We start from the raw sequence: 24,719 nt of genomic DNA on the forward strand, positions 1-24,719 counted from the left end.
GGGGCCTCCCACGCATTTCAGGACAGAGCTTTAAGCTTGCTCTGCCAAATATCAGGCCCTCAGGCCTGCCGGTGGGAGCCAGACTTCTCCCTTCGACCCCAAAGGCCATAGTCCAGCCCTCTTCTCCCTCAGACCCAGGAGTCTGGGTTCCCAGCCCCCATCTGGACATTTCTGCTTGTCGGGCACACTGCCGAATCCCAACACCTCTTGTCCTTGTTCTGGCATCCCTCCTTCCTCACATCCGGAAGTCCGGGCCCCCAACCCACTCCTCCATCAGACCCGGGAGTCCAGGTCCCCGGCCCCCTCCTCCCTCGGATCCAGGAGTTCGGGGCTCCAGTTTGTACTTTCCACTCCCCTAAATCCGACTCCTGCTGCTGCGTCAGGGAAAAAATAAGCGACAGGTGGCACCTGCCTGCAGGGCCGGGTCGCGACCACCTGCTCCCGCTGCTCACCCGGCGCCCCTCTCCAGGCACCTGCTTCTGTCAGTCCGCCCGCCGCTGCCCGGCCCGACCCCGCAGCCCCGGGACTCGGAGAAGGAGAGACCCAGGGAACCCCGACGTTCGCCCCGCCCCAGTCCCTCCCAGCCGGTGCTCCCGCCCCTTCTCAGGGTCCCAGGCGGCGCTCCTGTTTCCCCCCCGCCCCATTCCACAGGCTCCTGGCACGCCCTAGAAAGGGGTGTCCTAGGCGGTCCCAGGCCGGTGGGGCGGAGCTTGCTGCCTCCAGCCTAGACCAGGGGAGTTAACCCGCTCAAGAGCACTGCTGCGCCGAGCCCACCTGGTGAGAAGCCCCTGGAATGGGGGTGGGGGGAACCCACCTTAACTTTTCTGTCACCTCTCTGGTCCCATTCCCTTCCTCACAGACCATGGTGGCTGACACCCACCCACTCCCTTCTCAAATGCAGGTGGCAGAGACCCTTCCCATTCCCCAGGAACATACCAGGTCCCTTTCCCCTTTCGATCAAGGGTGTTGGATTCTAGTCCCTTCAGAATATTGAGCTCTGTCCCTTCACCCCCTTTTCCTTCCTCTCCTTTCACAGGCCCAGGGGTCTCCTTTCATAGATCCCAGTCTTTCCTCCCCCAAGCTCCAGGAATTGGGGCCCTCAACCCCCTTCTCCCTCAAATCCAGGAGTCCGGGCTCCTAGCCCCTCCTCCCCCAGGAATCAGAAGTTCTGGCTCAAGGCCTCTCCTATCCCTAAGCCCCTGAGGCCCTTTTCCTGCTGCCTCCACATGGCGGGACAGCCTCCTGACCTCCACTCTGACCCTCCTCCGGGGGGCCCTGTCCTCCCCTCAGTCCAGGTCCCCATCACAGCCTTGGCAATGACTCTCGCAACTTCCTCTCAGCGCTCCCAAATCATTCGCTCCAAGTTCAGATCTGGTGAGAGGCTTCTCTCTATGCATGTAGAAGGGGAAGGGGTTTTTTGGGTCCTAGGATCGAGATACTCTTAACTCGGGCAGTGTGTGTGGGGGGTGAGGTGGGGGAGTGGGCCATGGGACACATAAGGCAGGTGTTTTCTGTGCAAAAGTCACTGTGTATAAAGGAGGCCCCAGCAAAGGGGTTGAGTTTGGGGGGTTCAATGAGTGTGCAAATGGCCAGTGCGATGCTTATGTAAACAGTGTGGAGGGGGGTGGCTAGGGGTGGATGTGCTGAGGGTCAGGGACTGCAAAGGACCGGGGGCTTAAATTGACGTGTGCGCAAAGCGGAGGAGTGCACAGAGTGGGGACTTTGGAGTGGGAGGTGTGGGAGTGTTGGTGAGGGGATAGTGAGCTCTGTCAAACCTTGAGCTTGTCAAAGGTTGTATTTTAGGTCCAGTGTGGACCTAAAGCGTGCACTGGCTGTCAGTTCCTCAGTAGGCAAAAGGCACACGAGTGTGCAAATGAAAATGCTGGGGGGGTGCAAAGACAGCAGTCCTCAAAGAGCAAAGAGTGTGCCAGAGAGTGCACATGAAATGCGCAAAGAGAGACCCACGCTCCATTACTGGAAGCCAACTCCTGAATGTGCAAAGAAGTGTCAGCAAGGCTGGGCAGGTGCCAAGACAGAGTGAGCCAAGGATGGAGCATATCAAAGGCTACAAGTGCACAAGATGGGCACAGGTGCCAGCCCAGAGCCCAGGGAACTGCGTGTGCAGAGGGGCTGAGTGTGGGGAGGCCTGGGGGTACACAGAAGGGAGCAGGCTTGTGCAGACGGGAGCGCGCGGACGCGAAGAGGTGAGGTACACATGGGTCAGGCTGCCAAGATGGCCATTGTGCCTTGCGCGGGGTGGGCACATGCTCGGGAAGGGGGCAGGTGGAGCTGGGGGCAGGGCTGCCTCCCGCCTGCACACTGGCTGGCTCCGAGTCCCAGAACAGCTCTGGCAGGGAGCAGGGAGCAGGGAGCAGGCGGGAGGCCCGGGAAAGGGAACAGGCTGCCGGCCCACCCGCTGGCATGGGGTGTGTAAGGGGGCTGGGCACGCATGTCCTGCCAACAACTGCAGCTTGCGCCGCCTGCCAGGCCAGGCTCCTGGACACTCCCTTCCCGCCATTCTCCTCCCACCTCCCTCCTTTCTCCATAGTCCTCCAGCTTCGGATCCACAGACGGTATCAGGACCCAAGTAAGTGTGGGCCCTGGAAGGGAGGGGGTGGAGGCCTGACACCCCTGGGACGCCCAGGAGAGCAGCTCCTAGATCTCCTGCACTGGTCCCCGGGCTGAGCTCAGTCATTATGCCAGGGATACCCTGAAATCCTATCCTGTCCCTTCCCAAGGACCCGAAGTACAGGTCCCTGGCCACCCCACCCCTCAAAGCTCTGCTTCCCCTTCTGTGACTTTTCCCACTCCAATGAAATGCATGAATGAATCCAGATCCTGTTTCTTTGAAGAAAACAGGCATCCCAGGCTCCACACTTGGCAGGCACAGGAATCTCAGGATGTGGCTTTCAGCTTCTCTCTCTCCTCAAGAACCAGGAGTGCTGGCCCCAACCCTGTTCCAGCAAAACCCCCCAAACCCGTGATCCTCAGCCACCACACCCCTTGGTGACTGAGAACATGACTCCTTTCTTGAGAATATAAAAGTCTGGAACTCTGCCCTGAGATCCAGGAGTCTGGGCACTCACCTCCTACCGCTGCGGTTTCCCTCCCTGGGCCTGTCCTCCCACACGGGGTGGTGGGGGTGTGTGTGTGGCTGAGGCCTCCAGGGCCCTCCTTCCCACACAGCCTTGTTCCTCCCTGCCTGTCTTGCTGTCTACAGGCCTCTCAGGGTCCTTCACTGCCTCTCCAGTCTTGGATCCAGATCCGTGGGTCTCAGCCACAGACCCTGCTCTGGCCCCCAGAGCTCCAGCCCCAGTCTCGTCCTCGGGCCCCACCCCCTTCCTCTTCAGCCCTGGGGACCTGCTCCCTGAATCAGAATACCGCCCTTGGAGGTCCCTGAAGGTGAGTCTCCATTGAGTGAGGAGAAGTACCCCGGAGAGTCTGGCATCCTTGCTGCTGCCCTTTTGGCCCCTTTCTGGTGGTGCCAAGCTGACGCCATGCTTTGCATGAGGCTCTGGGGCAGGACAGCGGGGACAGAGCTGAAGCATATGACATCACACCTGCTTTTCAGGAGTCTCCCAAGATCTCCCAACATTGGAGAGGGCCCAAACCAAAGGGGAACTTGACCTACCACCAGTACATGCCCCCAGGGCGGAGACAAGGGTCCAGGGTAGACCCCCAGGCCAAAGGGCTGGCCCTGGGTCCCCCTGGACCACCTCTGTGGGAGGGGACAAACTCACAACTGCCACCTCCCAGGTATGATCCCTGTTTTTGTTCTCTGGGGGGAAATTCAGCCTGCCCCGCATCCTCCTCCCTCAAACCCTGAGTCCAAGAGCAGGGGAGTTCAGCTCCCAGCCCCTTCCTCCTCCAGGACTCGAGTCCAAGTTCCCAATCCCTCTTCCTTCAGTTCCGGGCATACTGGCTTCAGACCCAAGAGACTGGGTCTCCGGTTCCTCCTCTCCCACGCACAGGAATTGGCCCTCTTCCTAGGCCCTCTCTTTCCTCCTCGAAGACCCCGGAATGCCCTGTCTCTCTCCGCCCCCTCTGACCTCTGGTTCCCCCTCCCGACTTCCGCCAGGATGAAGCCCACTGCCCTCACTCCCTCCCCACCTGGAGTCCCCAGCCCCTTGCCCCCTCCACACAAGCTGGAACTTCAGACCCTAAAGCTGGAGGAGCTGACGGTGAGTGTCGGGAGTAACTTCCCAGGCTGGCCCTCTCCCTCGGTGGGTACCCACAGGTCTAATCCCGCAGCCTCTGCCCCATTGGAGACCCAGGAGCCTGGGCCCCCAGTCCCTCTTCTCGCGGTTTCCAAATGTCCAGCCCCAGCTCCCGCCTGTGGCCCGGAGCCCTCCCAGCAAGGCCTCTCCCCGCCCCCCACCCCAGGTCTCAGAGCTCCGGCAGCAGCTGCGCCTGCGGGGCCTCCCGGTGTCGGGGACTAAGTCGATGCTCCTGGAGCGCATGCGCGGCGGCGCCCTGCCCCGCGAGCGGCCGAAGCCGCGGCGCGAGGACGGTCCCGCGGGTGTTCCCTGGCCGCGCCTCAGGCCCAAGGCTCTGGGAGCCGTCCGGCGACAGGGCTCGGTGAGGGCGGGGCTACGCGCGTTATGGACCAGTGAGGAGAAGACAAAGCGGGACGGGGCGGGAAGACGAAAGAAGAATAGCCAATGAAGTGTGGGGGGCGTGGTTAAGAGCAAAGCGGGAGGATCTAAAGGGAAGAGAGGCCAATGAAAGAATACTGGGCGGTACCAAACGCGGGCGGTCGACGAGCTAGCGGAGGCCGGGAGGCGGCCAGGGGGTGGAGCCACAGGTTGCGAGTGGGTGGGGTTGCTCCAGGTGGGCGTGGCTTATGGGAACCCCTGGTTGCGGTTCTAGCTCAAGCCAAACCCAAACTCTCACTCTCCGCCTCCCGCACGTGCCTCGGAAACCCCTGCGACTGCTCCGGCCCTTCCTCCCGCTCCGGCTCCCGCTCCCGCTGCGGCTGCGGCTGCCGCTGCCGCTGCGGCTGCCGCTGCGGCTTCAGCACCGGCTCCTTCTTCAGCCCCACCCACAGCGGCCCTGACTCTGGAGGAGGAGCTGCAGGAAGCCATCCGCAGGGCTCAGGTGAGAGGGAGCGGGCTAGGGGTCTCGGACAGGATGGGGCTGGGATCCCAGGTTCACGCCGCTTCTGCCTGTCCGCAGTTGCTTCCGAACCGGGGCATTGATGACATCCTGGAGGATCAGGTGGAGCCCGAGGGTAAGAGTCGAACTCCTAGATTTGGGGGAGGAGACTGATTCTCGAGTCCTAGTCCAAGGGAAGAAGGGGTTGGGGTCTGGAGTCCTGGGTTCTAGGGAGAAGTGGGCTGGGGACTTGCATTTCTGGAAACGGGGAATAACGGAGTGGGGTCCGGATCTCTGCCTTTCTCCTGCAGACCCGCTGCCCCCCATCCCCCTGGACTTCCCCGGCTCCTTCGACGTGCTGTCCCCCTCCCCGGACTCTGAAGGCCTCTCATCTGTCTTCTCTTCCTCGCTCCCGTCCCCCACAAACTCCCCGTCCCCCTCTCCCAGGGGCCCCACAGACTCCTTGGACTGGCTGGAGGCTCTGAGTGGGGGTCCCCTGCTAGGCTGTGGCCCCCCAGCCCCAAGCATCTTCTCTGCTGACTTATCCGACTCCAGTGGCACCCGGCTGTGGGACCTTCTGGGGGATCCGTGGTGATGGATGCTGGGGTTTCCAGGGACGGAGAACTGGTGGGGATGGGAAGGTCACAGAGACAGACTCCCAAAGGAGGGGGTGGGACAACCGGCAGAGCCCCTCCCACCACAGACGCAGAATCAGAGATGACTGTCATCCCCACCTGGCCCCTGAACTGCTGACATGCCAAGCGCCCGAGTCTCTTCTGCCTGACCTCCATATGATCCCCTCCATGGTTGTGTGGCTGGGGGCAAGGAGGTGTCATTTGCTGCTGGCCGGAGCAAACAAGCTGCTTGCTTCTTCCTTCAGAGACCTCATGGATGTCTTTGTTCCTACCTTCTCCCCTCCCATGCCACCAACTAGATGGGAATCTGGAAGGTGGTCTGTATTTTTTGGGTGCAGGAGAGGGGGCAGGGAAGAGTCGGGAGGGAGAATAGGGAGCCAGACCCTTGGCTTCTGGTTGGAAGTGAGAATATCAGAAGCGTCGTGTCTGAGGTTAGGTTCTCTTGGAAGCAGAGCCCGAGACAAGACTCGCGAGCCCATGATTTATTAAAGAAATGCTCCAAGGAGAAACCAAAAAGGAGCGGAGGAAACCGGACAGCGAAGGGGAAGAAGACTAGCAAGAGTATGACTTCAGGTGAAGTCCCAACCCCTGTGTGATCCCATGGGGAGCTCTGGAGGATAAATTAAGTTGCAGGGTCTTTCTTACCCTGAGGCAAAGGGAGCTAGGCTTTTGAGGCAGAGGGAGACCCCTGTTTGGGTTTTTTATTGCTGATTAACAAGCCGCCCCCAAACTTAGGGTCTTAAAATAATAACTGTTTATGATCATGCAATGTCCTGGCTTGATGGGCTCAGCAAGCAATTCTTCAGCACCAGTGACTAGGGCTGCAGTCATCTTAGGGTCCAAGTGGGCTGGACCATCTAAAATGGCTCAGACATGTTTGGCACCTTGGCAGGAATGGCTAGTAGGCTGGAACCAGCCAGCCTGTTGTCTCTCCGGCAGGGTCTCTGGACTCCCTACATGATAGCTCAGGGTCCCCCAAAGTGAGCATTACTCCAGGAGGAAGCAGAAGCTGCCAGTCAAAGAGAGAGCTTGGAACTGGCCCATTGTCACCTTCACTGCACTCCACGGTTGATGCAAGTCAGGCTGGCTGAATATGGGAGGGGCTACACAGATACATGCATCTTGGGGCGTGGTCATTGGGGGCATATTTGGAGACTCCACCCGTCTTGTCAGGCTTGGGCCATGGGTCATGAGGAGACGGCGGGACATAAACTGCCAGTCACCTTGAACCCCAGGATGGTCCTTGGAAGAAGGTCGCAGGGGAAGCCATTAGCAACAAAGTCTTGTAAAATGTAGCTTTTATTAATATTCAGGTGTGGGGGAGCTGCCAGATCAGAATGACCACAATTGAAAAGATCCTTCGTTCAGGCGCCTGGGTGGCTCAGTCGGTTCGGTTCCGTGTCTCACTCTTGATCTCAGGGTCGTGAGTTGAAGCCCCTCATTGGGCTCCACACTGGAAGTGGAGCCTAATTAAAAGAAAAAAAAAAAAGATAGTTTGTCATTCTCACAGATCCCCAAAGACGGGGTTGTGCCAAACTGTGCACATAGGGAAGGGCCAAGGGTAGTCAGGAGGCAGAGGGGGAGAGGGGAGCCCTGAGCAAGAGTCTCTGTCGTGGTTTCCCAGTGAAGGAATAGGGGAGGCAGGGTAAGCTGGCTTCAGATTGTCTAATATGAATAATTTCAGCTGGCTCTGGGGTGGAGGGGGCCATCCCTAGTTGTCTGGAGCGTGGTCCTGGGGTAACAAGGCAGAGGAATCCTGGCCTGGAGTAGAGTATACCAGTATACGAGCTCATAAAGGAAATGGTTGGGGGTCTGGGCTCTGGATTGGCTGGTTTGCATATGCAAAGCATGCTCCTGGGTGAGTCCTTGATTACCTCTGGGGATTGGCTAGCCCTGGGAAGGGCAGTCCCTCCAGATGTCAAAGCACCAGAAATATGGGAAATAAAAAGCCATAATGAACGCAGAGAGTGCACAGAAGATGGGGGGCTGGGTGCACAGAGTCGGGAAGAGGGATCTAGATCTATCTGGGGGGACCTGGGCAGGCCACCCGCCCTGTCCAGGGCAGGTGGAAAAGAACAGCAGATCAGTGACGTGCGACAGTACCCAGAACCAATGACTTCCCCTCGTCTGTCCGTTTGCTCTCGGGTCCCTACAGCCCAGTGAGGATGAGATGTTCACTGAGACTTCCCACGGGCTGGACCTGGCGTGGGAGACACGCTGACAAATATTAATCACCCTTAGGAGCTGCAGATCCACGATTCTTGTTCCTCCGAGAGAACAGGCAAGGGAGCGAGAGCTCTTTACCAGGAGGCAAAGGCAGCCCTTGGGGTCATCTGACCAATTGGGCGGGAGTGGTCAGAGAGGCACTTTAAATTGGGTTCATGAGTCCATAGCTTGTGCCCTCAGAGTTGAAAAAACAGAGCCTCCGTCTCTGCTCTGGTGAAGCTCAGACATTTGCACAGAGAGAATTCCAGGGCAGGGTGATAAGGATTTTCAGGGCAGAGGGGCCATGACTCCTAGAAAATACCAGAAGCCTTGGGGAATGGGTAGGGGGGTCAGGGCAATGGCCTGGGGAGCCTTGTGAGGTCAGGGCTGCTGGAACGAGAGGTGGGTGGGGTGGCGCCTGTAGAATTTTGGGCTGGAGGTGGGTGGCGGCTGGGGCCTGTGGGCACTTTCCTGTAAGGCTGAAAATTGGTGGTAAAGGGGCACCATTGGCCCTGGAAAGATCAGGAAGGGGTGCGGTGGGGCTTCTGTCTCTCTCCACCTCAGCCGGACTCTGAGCTTGTGACTCTCTGTCCCCAAGTCTCCCGTGTCCAGGGGAGGGCAACCCCAGAGGGAGTCAGGGCGAGGGATGGTGGCTAAGGAATTCTCTAGTAGGTGGAGATTTGAAAGACAGGCACAGGCTTGGGTAGGGTGTGCATATTTGAACCCAGAGCCGGAGAGAAGGACTTGGGCCCTACACTCCCCACCACCTGTCACCCAACCCTTCTCTAGACATTCCAGTTGCTCCCTCCTGTCCCCCAGGGAGAGGGCTGGGCTGCTCCCAATGGCGGGACCAAGGGGTAACACAGGAAGATGGGGCGCCCCTGCACCACGTTGCCATTCCACGAGCTCAGTAGACACATGGAAAAGACCAGGAATATATTTGACAAATGACCACAGTTATCAATTTATCTTTTTTTTTTTGAAGATTTTATTTATTTACTCATGAGAGAGAGCACAGAGGGAGAGAGAGAAGCAGGTCCCTGCTGAGCAGGGAGTCTGATGCGGGGCTCGATCCCAGGACCCCGGGTTCATGACCCCAGCCGAAAGCAGACGCTTCACCGACTGAGCCACCCAGGCGCCCCTATCAATTTGTCTTATGGACATAATCTCCAGAAGGACACACTGAGTAGACTGGAGAATATACTCTTATTTCTCTTTCTCCTTCCTCCTCTCCTCCCCATTTCTCCCTCCCTCTCTGTCTCTTTCTCCCTCCCTTCTCCATCTGGGTTACCACATACCCCTTCTGTTCCTCCCAATCGCTGATTTCCATTCTGCATTTTACCTCCACCTTATTTTCACTCCCCGCACCCCCGGGGTGATGCCCCGCCCCCACATCCAACTCCAGGCACCCCGAGACAATCCCCATCCGTCATCATCGAGCACAGCCATTTTACAGAGTGTGAAGGAATTTCCCTGGGAAACACCCCTAGGAGTGGGTGACGCAGAGGCAGGTGCCTCCGTGACTGAGAGTCTCGTCTCTGGGGCCAGATCGACCTGGGTGGACTCATCTCTCCATCACTCTCCATGACCTATAGGGCGACCCATTTAACCTCCCTGGGCCTTAGTTTTCTCATCTTGATGGTGGGGACAAGAACAATAGTACTTTCTCTGCGGGGTTGGCTGAGGAATAAATGAGTTAATGTGTGCAGAGCACTTAGAACCGTGTCTGGCAGAGGACACGCTCATTAAGCATCTGTGGTTGTCACTGACCCATGGGATGGATTGACTTCCACTCCTCTGCCATGTGGCTGCCCCCACGCCATCCATGCACGAGGCCTGAGCTGCCCTTGGTGTTGTCCACCTTTTGTCCTAACATCCTGCCGGGCTGTTACGTCTTCTGTCCCTCAAGTCTTGTTTGTCCCCCGTGGTGGATGATGACTTCCAGACCCTAGACCCAGGGCAGGGACAGAGCAGGTGGCTGAACTGGGGGGAAAAGAGGGAAATGGGAGTCTCGAGCCTTCACTCCCTGGGCGACAGGCCTCTCTCCTCCCCTTGGGCTCCAGAAACCATGCTTTGGGGCCAAACCCGCGTTCAGACTTTGAGCCCAGCCCCTGCCTGGTGGGGGACCTTAGACAAGCCTCGTTTGCCCTCACAGGAGACCTCACTGCTATCTATGTATTTTCCCAAGAGAGATAATGACATGCATCTACACAAAGATTTATAGGCCAATGTTGATAACAGTATAGCCCCAAACTGGAAATAACCCGAGAATCCATCAAATGGAGAAACAGATCGACAGCCCGTGGGACAGCCGCATGGTGGAATACTTCTCAGCAGTGAAAAGGCAGTGAATGATTGAGACTTGCAAGAATGTGAAGAATCTCAGAAACATGATGCTAGAGGCGCCTGGGTGGCTCAGTCAGTTAAGTGTCAGGCCTCAGCTCAGGTCATGATCCCAGGGTCCTGGGATCAAGCCTGTCGGGCTCCCTGCTCAGTGGGGAGTCTGCTTCTCCCTCTCCCTCTGCTGCTCCCCCTGCTCGTGCTCTCCCTCCCTCAAATAAATAAATCTTAAAAAAAGAAAAAGGACACAGTCATATTGGATTAGGACCCACCCTAATGATCTTATCTTGACTACATTTTCAAATACCCTATTTCCAAATAAGTTGCATTCACAGTCCTGGGGGTCAGGACTTCAACATAATCCCTTTTCAGGGATATAATCCCAATTTAGTTCATAACAGGTGACACTCTAAGCAGACAAACCAGCCTGAAGATCTTTATGAAATATTACTGCCCTCTCCCAGCTCAGGCCCCTGCTGGCTTATGATATATAACAGTGTATGTTTAAGATCGTAAATATCTAAAGTGTATGGACCAGATTAGCTTTACTCTGCAATTGATCAAAAAAATCTGAAGAATGGAGATGGTATGATGTCAGAGAGGGTGCAAGATACAGACTAGGAGGCAGATGGTGCCGCTGTGTTCACAGGACCCCAAATAAAACTCTATACTAGATTATGAATCAGGTGTCCTGTGAGCCTGCAATTAAGAGCTGGGGATCAGTGTGGGCTGTCTAGGAAGATATCCATTTTATTAGTTGTTCTGTGGTTACTGTTTTTTTGCGGTGTGTGTATTGGTTAAGAAAACTGAGCGTCTGGCTGGCTCAGCTGGTAGAGCTTGCAACTTGGTGGTTGTGAGTTCGAGCCCCATGTTGGGTGTAGAGGTTACTTAATTTTTTAATAATATTTATTTGACAGAGAGAGAACAAGCAAGGGGAGTGGCAGGCAGACGGAAAGGGAGAAGCAGACTCCCTGCTGAGCAGGGAGCCCAATGTGGGGCTTGATCCCAGGACCCTGGGATCAGGACCTGGGACCTGGGCTGAAGGCAGACACTTAACACACTGAGCCACCTAGGCGCCCCTAGAGATTACTTAAAAAAAAAAAAAAGAAAAAGGAAACCCCCCTGAAGGGGGAATAGGAAAGAAAGAAGAAAGAAAGAAAGAAAGAAAGAAAGAAAGAAAGAAAGAAAGAAAAGAAAGAAAGAAAGAAAGAAAGAAAGAAAGAAAGAAAGAAAGAAAGAAAGAAAGAAAAGAAAATACCTTTGCCCACCTCAAGGTCATGAAGCTTTTCTCCCATGTTTTGTTCTAGAAGCTTTATGCTTTTAGCTTTCACATTTTGGTCTGTGATCCATCATGGATTAATGTTTGTGAATCGTGAGAGGAAGAGGTCAAGTTCATCTTCTCTGTGTGGATACTGGATGGCTTCCGTTTATTGAAAAGCTCTTTTGTCCTTCCCCTGAACTGTGTTGATGTCTTTGTCACAGATCAAGTGACCACATGTATGTGGTCTATTTCTGGACTCTTTGTTGGATTTCATTTGTCTGTCTTTTATGCCAGTACAACTTTGTCACGGTAATGTTAGCTTTACGGTGAATCTTGAAATCTGGTAATCTCTTTGCCTCACTTCCGCCATGACCTCACTGGTCCACCATCATTGCTTGCTGGTAGTGAAAATCAGTCGAATTCATTCTTCAAGGCGTATCTTCAATATAGGCTTTACATCATAGGTTTCTTGGCGTTGTGATACAGAATTACACACACGCACACACACATTTTAAGTAGGCTTGAACCCATGACCCCAAGATCAAGAGTTGCACGTTCTACCAACTGAGCCAGCTTAGGCACCCCTTAGTTTGACAGACTTCTGTAGGTGTCCAGGCAAAGATGGTGGTGACTTGAATAGAGTGGTGATGGTAGAAGAAGGAAAGAGGGTCCGATTCAGTGTGTATTTTGAAGGTAAAGCCGACAGAACTTGCCGGTGGATGGAATATGAAAGGAAGAATCTAGAGTAAGTTAAGTTTTTGGTCGAAGTGAATGGATAGTGCCATTTACTGAGTGGGGGATGGGCAAGGGAAGATTTGGGTGGTTGGAATCGAGGGGAGATGTTGTCATGGCCATCTTTGGAAATGACCACCAACCATGATGTTGCTTTAATTTAGCGCCATGTAAAATGTGCCCCCCGATACATTTAAAATGTACATTAAAAGAGAGAATGCCAAATTTATACACAAAATAATTGAGGATTTCTTTGTTGATTTTTAAATGGCAAAACCTGGTCCAGCAACCATCACCCATTCGGGTTGTATAAAATCAGACCGGGGGCACCTGGCTGGCTCAGTGGGTAGAGCATGTGACTCTTCCTCTCAGGGTCATGAGAGTTCAAGCTCCATGTTGGGCATGGAGCCTACTTAAAAAAATAAAATAAAAAATGAAAAAAAAAATCTAAAGTCAGACTGGAAATTTGAATGAGTTAAATACAGTTATTGAGACAGAGACCTATTAGCATACTAAGTACTGTGGCACCCATTCCATGCGCACTAAGCCAAAAGAAAGGGCCTCCCAGAGAACCACCTGGAGAGACTGTGGAGCCTGCAAGATGTGGTCATTAGAGCACAAATATTCCAGGGGGTGTGAATGGGTTGTTCTTGACATTGGGTGTGACCACTTGACTTGCTTCAGCCACTGAAACGTGAGTGGCAAACTTTTTTCCCCCATATACTCAATTTCAGAGCATCTTCCCAGTCCTTAGGTTCTTTTTAAAATTTTTATTTATTTTTATTTTATTTTTTAAAAATGATTTTATTTATTTATTTATTTGAGAGAGAGAGAGAGAGCACAGAGGGCAAGGGAGAAGCAGACTCCCCACCGAGCAGAGAGCCCGACATGGGGCTCGATCCCAGGACCTTGAGATCATGACCTGATCTGAAGGGGAACTCTTAACCGATTAAGCCACCCAGGCATCCCCCTATCCTTTTATTCTTTTATTACCCTCTTTTCAGACCAATTCCCTTACAAACATGGTGGCCTTGTTTGTATTATGTGACCTCTCCGCATGGCCTCAGGTAATTGGCCCATGGTGAATGCTTGAGTTAAACATCACTCTGATTGAGGCATCAAGATGTCTCTTTCAGGATTGTGAAACTGGCAGACACACTAGGAGTTTCTGTTGAGCCCTTAAAATGAGACCTCCTTGGCCCACCACCACTTTTTGCTAGGACTGTTATAGTAGCCTTCTCCCTGGTCTCTGCCCCTCTCTTACCCCTGCAGCCCTTCCTCCACATAGCAGCCAGTAAGTCCACACAGTGAATCAGATTGTGTTAGTCCCCTAATTAAGACCCTCTGATGGCTTCCCCTTGGCCTTAGAACAGAACCCAAAGTCCTTGCCATGGTCCACAAGGCCTTTCACGGTCGACCCTGTTAACTTCTCTCCCACCTCTGTCTCCATGCGTTCCAGCTATGTTGGCCTCGTTCTGCTCTCATGTATAACTAGACTCCCCCTGCCACAGGACCTTTGCACGTGGGATCTCCAGTCAGGTGGGGACATTCATGTTTTGCCTAGGTCGTGCCAAAGTTATGAAAGTGTCTGCAAATATAGAGAATCATGGACTCGGTTTGTTTATCTCTGGCTGTATCACAGACGACCCCAAAACTTCACAGCATCAGACAGTCATATTGTCATGTTCACAGATTCTGTGAATCAGGAATCGAGATAGGGCTGCTCTCTGCAACATGTTGTCAGGAACCTCAGCTGGATCCTAGGCTGACTTGAACAGCACGTGGAATCATATCTGATACCTATGCTGAACGACCTGGAGGTTGACCTCAGCTAAGACTGCTGGCCCCTGAGTGGGGTTGGGCTTCCTCACAGTATGGGGGCTGCTTCCATGATGCTGATGACTGAGGGGGTGCTCCATTGAGCTCCACAAAAACGCAGCTGCATGAGGCTTCAGCCAACACTGCATGGGGCAGAGAGCCACCCAGCTGACCCAAAGGATTGTGGGAAATGATGAACTGCTGTCATTTCAAGCCACTGTGTTTAGTTAACCCAACCTTTGCTAGCAGGGATCCTGTCTGTTAGGTGTACCATCACAGACATTTACAAAGAACAAATGGACTCCAAGTTCACTGAAGCCAGGGTTGCAGGAGTGGGTGGGAGGTCTCAGATGCGCACCAGCCACTGGCCAATAGGGCAGCACTCTTGTGAAAACTGGGGGAAAGGTCCCCGGTCTGGGCAGACTAACTAGAAAATAGTGAGCCCTCTGGGCGGTCACAGTCCCAGGGACACATGACTTGGTGAGTAGGCTCTTGACTCTACTAGAGCCCCCCTTGCCTCCTTGGCCACATGCCTTTGTGTCGTGAACAACCCGCACAATTCAGGGCTTCTCTGCTTTGCGTTGCATCTTCTTCCTTGTTAAGAGCACCCGTTTTCTTTCTGCAAGCCTCCACGTCTTTCAGAGGAGGCTGATCAACTCCCCAGCTGAAGGGAGCAAAGATTTATTGATCTGAAGCTAAGCCAATCCCAGGGTCTTATTCACCTTGCCCTATAATGAGTCATGTGGGCATTTGACACACTTCCACTCAATGAGATATGCGGGGGGGGGGGGGTTGCTGGAGGGCTTTGGAATCTTCCTCTCACTCTTCAAAAGGGACTCAAGAACAAAGCTCTTTTTGCTGCCTCATGAAGAGGTTGTCTGCATGCGACACCTGGCTAAGTGGCAGCCCTTTTTGGGACCATGAGGGAGCCAGTCTGAGAGGAGTTGATGGCAGCTGAACGAGATGGATGGAACCAGGGTCACCGATGACACTGCTGGGCTGCTGACTTAACTAACCCCAGAGATGCACCAGCCTCTGGTCCTGTTGTGTGAGACACAGAAATACGTTATTTAAACAAGTCGGTTGCGACTTCCGACGCAAGAGGGAAGTGTCCTGGTACCAGGTAACAGTATGCTCCTCACGCCTTGGGAGCTGGTCTTGGAGCCAGCGAAGGAGGGGGTGCCAAGGGCCGCCTGACATCAGTGCTTGAGTAGGGGAGAGAGGTCTGCGTCGATCCCAATCCACTCGGGCAGGAAGGCTGCCTCTGGCTTAAAGAGTTTGAGGAAGGGGGAGTCGGGCAGGGTGTAATTGGCCAGGTAGATGGTCTCTCCGCCCGCGAGGTAGGCGGCCCAGATCCCGAACGTCCCAATGGTCATGATGGTGTGGTTGCACTGCGTGAGCAGCGCGAAGTCCTTGGCGGGGGAGTTCTCGATGCCGTTGCCGGCGAACACCACGTCCCCACGGGAGGCGTTGATGTTCTCCCGACACCAGGCCATGCCGTTGCTGGAGACCACAAAGATGGGGGAGTCATAGCGGGCCCGGAACCAGTCCAGGGCCTGCTCTAGGTACTGCCGGTCGGCGACCACGCCCTTCCACACCCGCGGCATGACGCGCACGTAGTCCCCCCGGCGCACGTGGACCCCCACGAAGGTGCCCGGCTGTCTGCCATTCACCTGCAGGCCCCGCAGGAACCTCTGGGCGTCCTCCCGCACGTGGTCGTGCAGGGTGAACTCCCGCAGGATCTCGTCTCGCAGGTGGTGGTAGAAGGTCCAGGAGCAGGGGTAGCCGGTGAGGCGCACGTACTCGCCCGGGATGTGGCGGTAGCGCTCCTCCATCCAGTCGTTCAGGTGGTAGTTCCGCCACGGGATCCTGTTGGCCGTGGTGCCGTGCAGGACCGGGAGGCTGATTCGGAAGATGGGCGCCAGCGTGCCGTGCATCTCGGCCGGGATGAAGGCCGGCCTCCCGTTCATCTTGGCCAGGGCGTAGAGGGTGGCGTACTCCCCCATCTGGTTCCCCAGGCGGCCGATGGCGTTGATGGTCCACATACCCCTGGGCGGCTGGCTCGTGGGGCGTTCCGTCCTCGTCAAGACCAGCGTCTCAAAGTCCCATGTGAGTGGAATCTTCGCTAGCCGCTGCTGAATGTGAAATACGGTGGAAGCCGTGAAGACAAAGAGGATGATGTGGGCCATGGGGAAGGAGAAAGCCTGACTGCTGAGCATAGCTGTCAGGGAACGGAGAGCAGGGAATGTTAGCTCGGGGCGGGGGGTTGGAGGCCCTGGGGCGGATGGGGGAATGCATGTGCGGGTGGCTTTGCTGTGTGTCTCAAGGAGTGCGAATACTCAGGTCCGCCTATGGAGGTATGTCTCCAGAGTGTGTGATGGGACTGTGTTTACGTTGGGTTCGTGTGTTCCTGTTTGTGTGTGTAGATATGACTTCACTGTGTGTATTCACACGTGGCATCTGCCTTGTATGAGTGTGTGTGTGCGTGCATGTGGGCATCTATACATTGTATACGTATATGGGTGTGTGTGAATTTGTGTATGTGTAATGGACATGTGTAAGCTGTATTGTATGAATGTATATGTATCGTGTACATATATGGGTGTGTACTCTTTATACAGTGTGGATGTATATATACAGACACTTACACACACATTACATATATATGTTATATGTTTGAATATGGGTATTTATAGCCTGAGAATATATACGTGGGTGTCTACAGATAGGGAGTACAAGTGTATAAACCTACTATTTACTGGGGATCCAGTTCCTAGAGATGTCCATCTTTGCGTGCCCTGCCTGTCTATATTCCCTTTGAAGGGACATGCCCAACCCATCAGTAATTCAACCACTTGACCTGCCTACCCTCCTAGCCACAGCCACTGAATGCGAGATAAACACCAGGCTTCACGGTGGCTTTGCCATTAACTAGTCATGACAGGTTGTAGGCTGGCTCTAAAAGATGAGTTGGCCAATTCTCTCTTGAATATTTTTACTAAAAGGTCAGAAGGCAATTGGCAGGTAAGAGTTTGTTTTCTTCTCCCCTGGGTGTTGGACACCTGGTTGAATTCAACAATTCAATTTTGACGTTGTCTACCTGACTTAATATCAGCTCCAACAAGTTCAAGACTTCAGTTCCACTTCATACACCAACTGCAAGTGAGCCATCCATACTTCTTCTGACTGATAGGTTATAAAATGACCCTCTCCTTAGATTTGGTAATTTGCTAGAATGGTTCACAGAACTCAGGAAGGCACTTTACTTACATTTACCAGTTTATTATAAGGGACACAAATGAATAACCAGAAGTATACAGGGTAAGATCCAGGAGGGGCTTCTGTCCCCATGGAGTTGAGGTGGACCACCTTCCCGGCTCATGAGTCAGTTTGCCAACTCAGAGGCTCTCTGAAACCCATTTAGGGCTTTCCATTACGTAGGAATGATTGATTAAATCATTGGTCACTGGTGATTAACCTAATCTTTAGTCCTTCTCCCCTCTCCAGAGGTTGGGGGCTGGAGATGAAAGTTCCAATGTCTTCATCAAGCTTGGTCTCTCTGATGACCGATCCTGAAGCTATCTGGGGGCCCGTGAAGAGTCACCTCATCAGAGCAAAAGACACTCCTATCACCCTATCACTCAGGAAATGCCAAGGATTTTAGGAGCCATGTGCTGGAACTAGGGACAAAGACCAAATGCCATTGTATGAGACCACAGCAGGTGATGCTGAGAGAGGAGGGGTTGGAGTGGCTGGGACATGCCAGATGCAGGCTGAAGCAGAGGCCCCCAGCAATGGGGAGACACCTGCCGAGATGTGCAGAGACATAAAGGGACCTGGCCAAGAAAACCCAGAGGAAAATCCCTTGTATATACTTATACAACCTGTTCTTTTCAACTCTGGTTAAAGTGGGAATTAATTCCAGGAGTGGGGTGGTTGCACTGGACGGACCTTCTGAGAACACATGGGATTTACTGCAGTATTGTAGGAAGTAAGGGGCATTGAGAATTCCCCATCCCAGGCCATACAACTTGGACCAGTGATTTGTGAGCAAAGCAGTTCATTAAGCTCCTTCCTGGGACCCCCCCCGAAACAAAGTAAAGCCCCCCCCCCAAAGGACAGGGGTTTGAAGATAGGGTTGTTGAGCATAAGCCAAACAGTTGAAAGGGAAAGAAAGCAGGGAATGAATTGGTGCTGACTCCCCATTACGTGGCTAGAAGCCAGTAAGGACGAGCGGAACAAGCACGAATTGGGATGATCACAGTTAACACTTTATTGCTGCTAAAGACCGCATCCAGGAATGACTGATGGGCTTTGTCACTCCGAAGTCTAGGCTGGAACAACACCTGCACCATGTTGCCGCAGTAAAAGTCTAGGTTTGGCCACTGATCAACTGTGGAATCGGAATAATGGGAATGGGGATATGTGGGAAGAGTCAAAAGAATGAGACCCTTCTGCTTCCCCAGCTCTTCTAAAGACTTCCATCCTCCTTCCCTGTGCATGTGAGGTTCCCACCCCTTCTTTTTTAAAACTTTTCCTCATGGGCAGGCATTAATCAAAGCATATCCTGGAGGCCCTGCACAAACGTAGATTTGAGGTGAAAGTTTCTGGTTGACTTGGTCCAGGGATTGGGTTCCTGGTCAAAGTACTGAAGCAAGTGGCCATTCAGAAGAGAACACTGGGGCTAAATCAATCAGGGTGTGACCTGGTTCTACTTGGGAAGCTGCCAGAAGCTATGCAAATATGGTCCTTAATGACTAATTATAGCTGATAGAAGTTGGCACACGACCTTGTAATAGCAATATCCCTGTTTCTAAGTCACTGCCACCCTCACAGCCCATTAAGATCACATGCATTATCTTTCTTTCTTTGAAGATTTTATTTATTTGAGAGAGAGAGAGACAGAGGTAGCGACAAGAGCACGAGTGGGGAAGAGAGGGAGAGAAGCAGGTTCCCCGCTGAGCAGGGAGCCCAATGCAGGACTCGATCCTCGGACCCTGAGATCATGACTTGAGCCCAAGGCAGATGCTTCACCAGCTGAGCCACTCAGGTGCTCCGCATTATCTTTCTAGAACTCAGGTTTGTCCACTAGAAGCATGGATTTGAGTTAAACCAACTCAGATGGGGGTCCGGGCCCCTTGGGTCATCACCAGATGTTGAGCCTAACCCGAAATGAACTCCGGGTGGTACGGTCTCCTCTCGCCCTGTCTGTCTTGGATGAAAGGAGCCAGAGGGGCTGGATTTGCTGCTTCAAGTTCACTTCACAACTCAGCTGACGCTCAGGAGAGTTTCAGTCTTGCTGCTCAAAAGTTCCAGATCAAGCCCCTTCCTCATGGCCACTGAGAGTAAAGCCTCCCCTCCCTAAGCCCAACACTGTGCTTCGCTCAGCGACTGAAGGACCCACAGCTCCATGGCTGAGCGCACGCGCTCTGGTTACAGGCTCCCACACTCACTGGCTGTGTGATTCGGGACAAGTACCTTCACCTTTCTAAGGATTCAAACTACCTGGCCTGAGGACAAAACCAGAACCTTTTGATATTATCACACACAAAGCGGAGAGCGCTGTTCTGTGTGGGCTCTGGGCCAGGCACCAGTGGATTTCCGCCTTTCATACTGGGTGTATTGGTCACGGTCAAATCTAGCATTTAGATCATAGAATTCAGAGCAGTCACACGTGGATGAGATGGAAACCTACAAGAGGAAGGAATTTCATTCAGAGGCTGTGAATTCTGGGGCCGACCAGGGTAGCCCCAGACCATCAGATGTAGATCGGTGGGCCCAGCTGCCTTTGGGGAATGTCCCTCTGAGGAGTGGGTGAGTATATGTGATTCTACTTGCCCCGGTGGATGTCCGATTTTTTTTTTAATGGAGTTGAGGAGTATGAGATAAAGCGTGTGCGTGCTGGCCATCAACACATAGCCTGTATTAAGGTAGTAATTTTCGCTCACCCAACCCATAAAGCTTGTGTGCTGTGTGTTGGAGTGTGTCTTTCTGCAAAAGGTATATTGGAATCCTAACTCCTGATACTGCAGAATATGACTTTATTTGGAGACGGGGTCTTTACAGAAGTGAGCAAAGTAAAACGAGGGCAATCCTAAGGTGAACTCCAGTCTAACAGGATGGGTGTCTTTATTAAAAAAAAACTAAGGGGTGCCTGGGTGGCTCAGTCGTTAAGTCCCAGGGTCCTGGGATCGAGCCCCGCATTGGGCTCTCAGCTCCACTGGGAGCCTGCTTCTTCCTCTCCTACTCCCCCTGCTTGTGTTCCCTCTCTCGCTGGCTGTCTCTCTCTCTGTCAAATAAATAAATAAAATCTTAAAAAAAAAACCAAACCACTAAAACACAGCCCATGGTGTATCGTATGATATTGGTCCAAGGCTGGTCTCTTTACTGCCAGCTCATGACGTGTGGGTATGGGTAGCTCAAAAGACCCATCAGTATCGAGCAGAGTCTCTCCCTTGGGAATTTGAAGTCAGAAGCACAGAGAAGGTGGCTGGTTGGTGGAGGGCCTGGCGGCTAAAGGGCCTCTGAGGGCCCACGTGCAGCCACGTTGAGCCATATCTAAGATGGACCAGAGAACTCCACGAGCAGAGTGAATTCGACCCTGAGAATAAAAAGAAAGGAGTCCAAGGGAGAAACGGAAAGTATGACTGTGCCCCTGATGGCTTCTTGATTCCTGTTTCCTCAAGGCCACCTGCGCTTATATTCCTGTCCAGATCCTGACACGATTCCTCAAGACCCTATCCTAACTCTGGGTAGAAGGAACTCTCTGGAGACTGGGAAGCAGGAGGAAGCTGGGGAAGGAGGGGCCACCCCAGGTAGGAGCAGGGAAAGCTCCCTGCGGAGTGGCCCTCCACCTTCTTCCCACTTCTTCTGGATGTTTCTCTCTTCCTTCTGCCATTAGATTGTGAGCCTTTGAAGGTCAAGGAGTTGACTTGGCTCCTCTGTCTAGGTCTGAGAATTTGCCAAGCACAGGACGTAGGACAACAGGGGCCAAGGTAAATGCTTGTGGGAGGGCAGAAGGATGGAGGGAGGGAGGCAGGGAGGAAGAGAGATGGAAAAAAAGACAGGAAAAGAGAAAGGGAACTAGCCTGAGAGAAAGACAGGGAGAGAACCAGAGAGAGAGAGAGCAGGAGGAGAGACAGACAAGGAGAGATGGAGACAGGGAAAAAGAGAGACAAGAACAGAAAAACCACAGGAGAGACAGAGAGAGAGAGAGACGGAAAGGGGGAGAGAGAAATAAGGCCGGCAGGATGGATCTGCCCACACTCAGTTCAGCTCTGGCCCCTGTTCTGTCCCAATTCTGTGTCTCCCGGTGAGTCCCTGCTGGGATCGTTCAGTCCCAGTCTCCTGATCACACACACAGCTCCGTAAAGGGAGGGACAGAGTCGGTCTTACTCCCTCTGGATCCCCCGCAGCCCACAGACACGGGGCTTGACATACAGTAGGTGTGCAGGAAATTGATGCAGAAGGAATGTGGGTCTGTGTCCACTTGTCAAGACCCATTCGGGCTCCATCTGTTGCTTTTCCTCCTTGCACCAAGTGTCTGCCAACATCTCCCTGTCTTGAGTTTCTCTCTCTCTCTCTCTCTTTTTTTTCTTCTGGTTTTTGAATCCATTTCCTGGCACCAAGTAGGTAAAAAGGGGACTACTGGAAGGACGACCTTCACAATCAAACCTCTTAATTTCTGGGCTGGCCCTGAATATCCCCTCGAAATATGTTTACAGCAGACAGAAAGACAAGAAGGCTAGTTTTGTTTGGGTGAAAAGGAAGACAATGTTCTAGAACAGTGTCCCTGAGCTTCCTTGGTGGTTTCCTGCTTCCTCCCTCGGGAAGAGGGAGGGTCCACTGTTGAGGGGCCTAAGGGAAGCACCTGCAAACCTTGACCCCTGTCCCTGTGCGAGGCTGTGGGGAGAGGAGGGAGGGAGGCTTACAGAGTGAAGGAAACCCAGTGTCTGGGAGTGGGGGGCAGATCTGGAGAGCAGCTCAGGGGAGTCGGTCATCAGCCTCATGTTGGCTATGATGGTTATGTGACCTTGACCAAGGGCCTTTACTTCTGCTGTCATCCAAAGATTGGGGATAATAATACGTCTCTCCAGGGCTGTGTGAGCACAACATGTGTTAGGAAATCTGTACTGAGTGCTTATGAGCGCGGACCAGTCCTGGTTAGAGCAAACATGCCCATTTGAAAGCAAAGGCAAAGTGAGGCTAGGGAACTAGTCAGAGAGGGGCCTGGAGGGGCAAACCTGGGGAAAGGCCAGGGGTGGGGCATGGAGCTGGGCACAGGGAGACTGGGAGAGCAGCTGGCCCGGCTGGCCCAGCTGACATCCACATCCGGGGAGAGATTTGGGGGAATGCCAACCCCTGGGAGTCTGAATGGAAAGATCAGCAGCTTGGGGGTAAGTGGGAGGAGCCTGCCTTCCCCCTAGTCCTGGAGATCAGAAAGTCCACCTCATCTGTCCTCAGTCCCCCTGGGGCACCTCAGGCCAGCCAATGAGCGAGCGGCAAGAGGAGGGGTTAAAGGACCCCTGCGTGGCTCAGTCTGTTCAGCTCAGGTCACAATCCCAGGACTCTGATCCCAGGACTCAGAGCCTCGCTTCTGACTCCCTGCTCAGTGGGGAGCCTGCTTCTCCCTCTTACTCTGCCCTCCCCCCCCACCCTGCTCCACTCGTGCTCTCTCTCTCTTGCTCTATCTCAGATAAATAAATAAAATCTTTAAAAAAAAAAAAAGGGAAAGGGTCAAGATCCCTTCCTTCATCCTGGTCCGCTGGCCGTCCCTTGGGCGATTGAAGTGGGAGGATTGGAGAACAGAAAGGGGCCCCAACTTTGAAGGAGGAGCCCAGCCTGAAGCTTCCCTCAGAAAAATGGGGCCACCCATGTCTGCCCATAATTTCTTTTAAACTCTCTCTGTCTCATATGCCAGGCTGAGCCTCGTCCTCTCTGTCCTTTCCCCTCTGGAGCCTGGCCCCAGGAGCTCTGCCTCCCCCCTACCCACTCCCAGAGCAGGCCTGGCCCCCTTCTCAGCTCACAGCCCTCTCGGGGCTTCCCATCCCCACCCAGCCAGGCTTTGCCACCAAGAAATAACTCCCTCTCCCACGTCCCCAGGCCCAATGGTCACACCCTGTGATTTGCGTGTCTCGTCCCCTCCGCTCCGGAAAGCCCCTCCCTACCCCTTCCCAGCCTCTCCCCCTGGTAATCCCAGATCACCCAGTTCAGTCTCCTCCCTACCGCTCTTGGCATTGCAGGTTTGTCCTGTCCTTCCCATTGCCCGGAATTCACACTGTAAGCGCGTCTCTGGGGAAGGGCTTGGGGACCCAGATGTGAGGCCACCACTTTGAAGTCCCCAGCTTGATTCCCAGGACTGGAATGGAAGGGGTGACTCGGGAGCCAGGGATCCCTGGGGCCATGGTGGGTCGGGGGATGGGGGCGGCAGCTCGGGGACTCTGAGGACCCCTGGGTCCCGTGGTTGGGTCCTGCGTCCGTCCCGGAGGTGGGGGAGCAGACCCCGAGAAGCGACCAGGAAACTAACCCCGGCCTTTGGTCTGCACAGGGATTCTCAGGTAGGTTCTAGGAAACGGGTGATGGGAGGGAAGGAGCTGGTGGCCTGGGGCAGGGGGAGGGGAGAGTGGGGGTGATGGAGGAGGGAGGGGGCTCAGGTAACAGATCTGTTAGGAGGGAAGGTGAGGGGAGCCGAGCTGNTGGTTGCTCTGCACGCAGACCAGGGTGCTCCCTCCCCCGAAGTGACTCTTCGCACTCAGAAATCTGAACCTCCCAGCACCTGTGTCCGGAAAACCCCGCCCAGGATCTACCTGGCCTCCCGGAGCCATAGGGAGGTGGGGTGGCTGGGCTTGCGGAGCCAGGTGTGATGGAGCCCCACCTCCTCCCTCCCCATGTGACTACTGGGAAGCAGACCAGGAAGACCGCCCGGAGGAGGAGGCCTGAGTCCTGTCCCATCGGGCCAGGCTCTTCCAGATTCAGCCCTGGGTGGGTGGGTGGGGTCCTTTTATTTCTTTTGGCAACAACGGTGGCATTTACGTGGTCTCTCAACCTTATTCCATCTTCCCAATTCTGTGAGGTCAACCCTCTCAGCAGTGCTAGGGTACAGAGGGGGATACCGAGGCACAGACAGGTGAAGTAACTTCTTGCTCAAGGTCAGACAGCTCGGAAGCCTGAGAAGCGAGAACTCAAAGCCAGGCAGGCCAGAATCTTGGAAAACACCTGGCAAAATACCAACTCTTCTCACTTTCCCTTCTTTCAAGAAAGATTCTCGGGAAATGAGAATCCCCTAATAGTATATGCTGGCAAAACCAAATGCAAGATCGAGGAGGACTTATGCCGGGGAGGAACAACGGGGGCACCTCCAGAGCCCCCAACAGTCCTAACACTGGAAGAGGCCCGAGCAGCCCCTCTGGGCCCCTGAATTAGGTGACAGGAGGCTCGCTGCACACGCCACTCCTTCGCTGCAGAAAAAGGAACCCGAATCCCATCAAGCCTGTCAATGTGAGCGCCAGCTTTGAGAAAACAGGATAGGGTGCCAGTGAATGGACACCACGAGCGTGCCAGGAGCCGAGTCCAGAATGTGGGATGGTCTACAAGACCCTCTGACTTGGTTTCCCCAACATTGGGAACAAAAGAAC

At 53.9% G+C, this 24,719-nt stretch overlaps 2 protein-coding genes across 6 annotated transcripts; one reads left to right on the top strand and one right to left on the bottom strand.

The window, feature by feature from the left end:
- The first annotated feature begins 698 nt into the window (after nucleotides 1-698).
- MAMSTR (MEF2 activating motif and SAP domain containing transcriptional regulator) lies at nucleotides 699-20,333 on the top strand. 5 transcript variants are annotated; one of them, XM_011223246.3, is made up of 10 exons: nucleotides 699-777; nucleotides 1,291-1,374; nucleotides 2,549-2,587; nucleotides 3,221-3,402; nucleotides 3,572-3,756; nucleotides 4,079-4,181; nucleotides 4,384-4,578; nucleotides 4,870-5,097; nucleotides 5,176-5,230; nucleotides 5,406-10,386. In XM_011223246.3, exons 2-10 carry the CDS (start codon nucleotides 1,317-1,319, stop codon nucleotides 5,687-5,689), a joined length of 1,329 nt encoding a protein of 442 aa, XP_011221548.2. In that variant the 5' UTR covers nucleotides 699-777; nucleotides 1,291-1,316; the 3' UTR covers nucleotides 5,690-10,386. The 5 variants fall into 5 exon arrangements, with proteins under 5 accessions (XP_011221548.2, XP_019653789.2, XP_034494427.1 ...); XM_019798230.2 differs by having other exon boundaries at nucleotides 716-777; nucleotides 1,296-1,374; XM_034638536.1 differs by lacking the exons at nucleotides 699-777; nucleotides 1,291-1,374; nucleotides 5,406-10,386 and adding an exon at nucleotides 17,593-20,333 and having other exon boundaries at nucleotides 1,404-2,587.
- FUT2 (fucosyltransferase 2) lies at nucleotides 15,285-16,304 on the bottom strand. Its single transcript, XM_034638537.1, has one exon. The coding sequence runs from the start codon at nucleotides 16,302-16,304 to the stop codon at nucleotides 15,285-15,287; it is 1,020 nt and encodes a 339-aa protein (XP_034494428.1).
- Nucleotides 20,334-24,719: the final 4,386 nt, after the last annotated feature.

This window comes from Ailuropoda melanoleuca, chromosome 12 (assembly GCF_002007445.2).
Source record: "Ailuropoda melanoleuca isolate Jingjing chromosome 12, ASM200744v2, whole genome shotgun sequence".
Taxonomy (NCBI): Eukaryota; Metazoa; Chordata; class Mammalia; order Carnivora; family Ursidae; genus Ailuropoda; species Ailuropoda melanoleuca.

Bases quoted from the DNA above. Each gene is read 5' to 3' on its own strand.
- MAMSTR (XM_034638534.1), top strand. From the start codon at position 2,422: ATGGGGTGTGTAAGGGGGCTGGGCACGCATGTCCTGCCAACAACTGCA. The intron at 3,757-4,078 runs GTATGATCCCTG...GACTTCCGCCAG, and splicing joins TCACAACTGCCACCTCCCAG to GATGAAGCCCACTGCCCTCA. The intron at 5,231-5,405 runs GTAAGAGTCGAA...TTTCTCCTGCAG, and splicing joins GGATCAGGTGGAGCCCGAGG to ACCCGCTGCCCCCCATCCCC.
- FUT2 (XM_034638537.1), bottom strand. From the start codon at position 16,304: ATGCTCAGCAGTCAGGCTTTCTCCTTCCCCATGGCCCACATCATCCTC.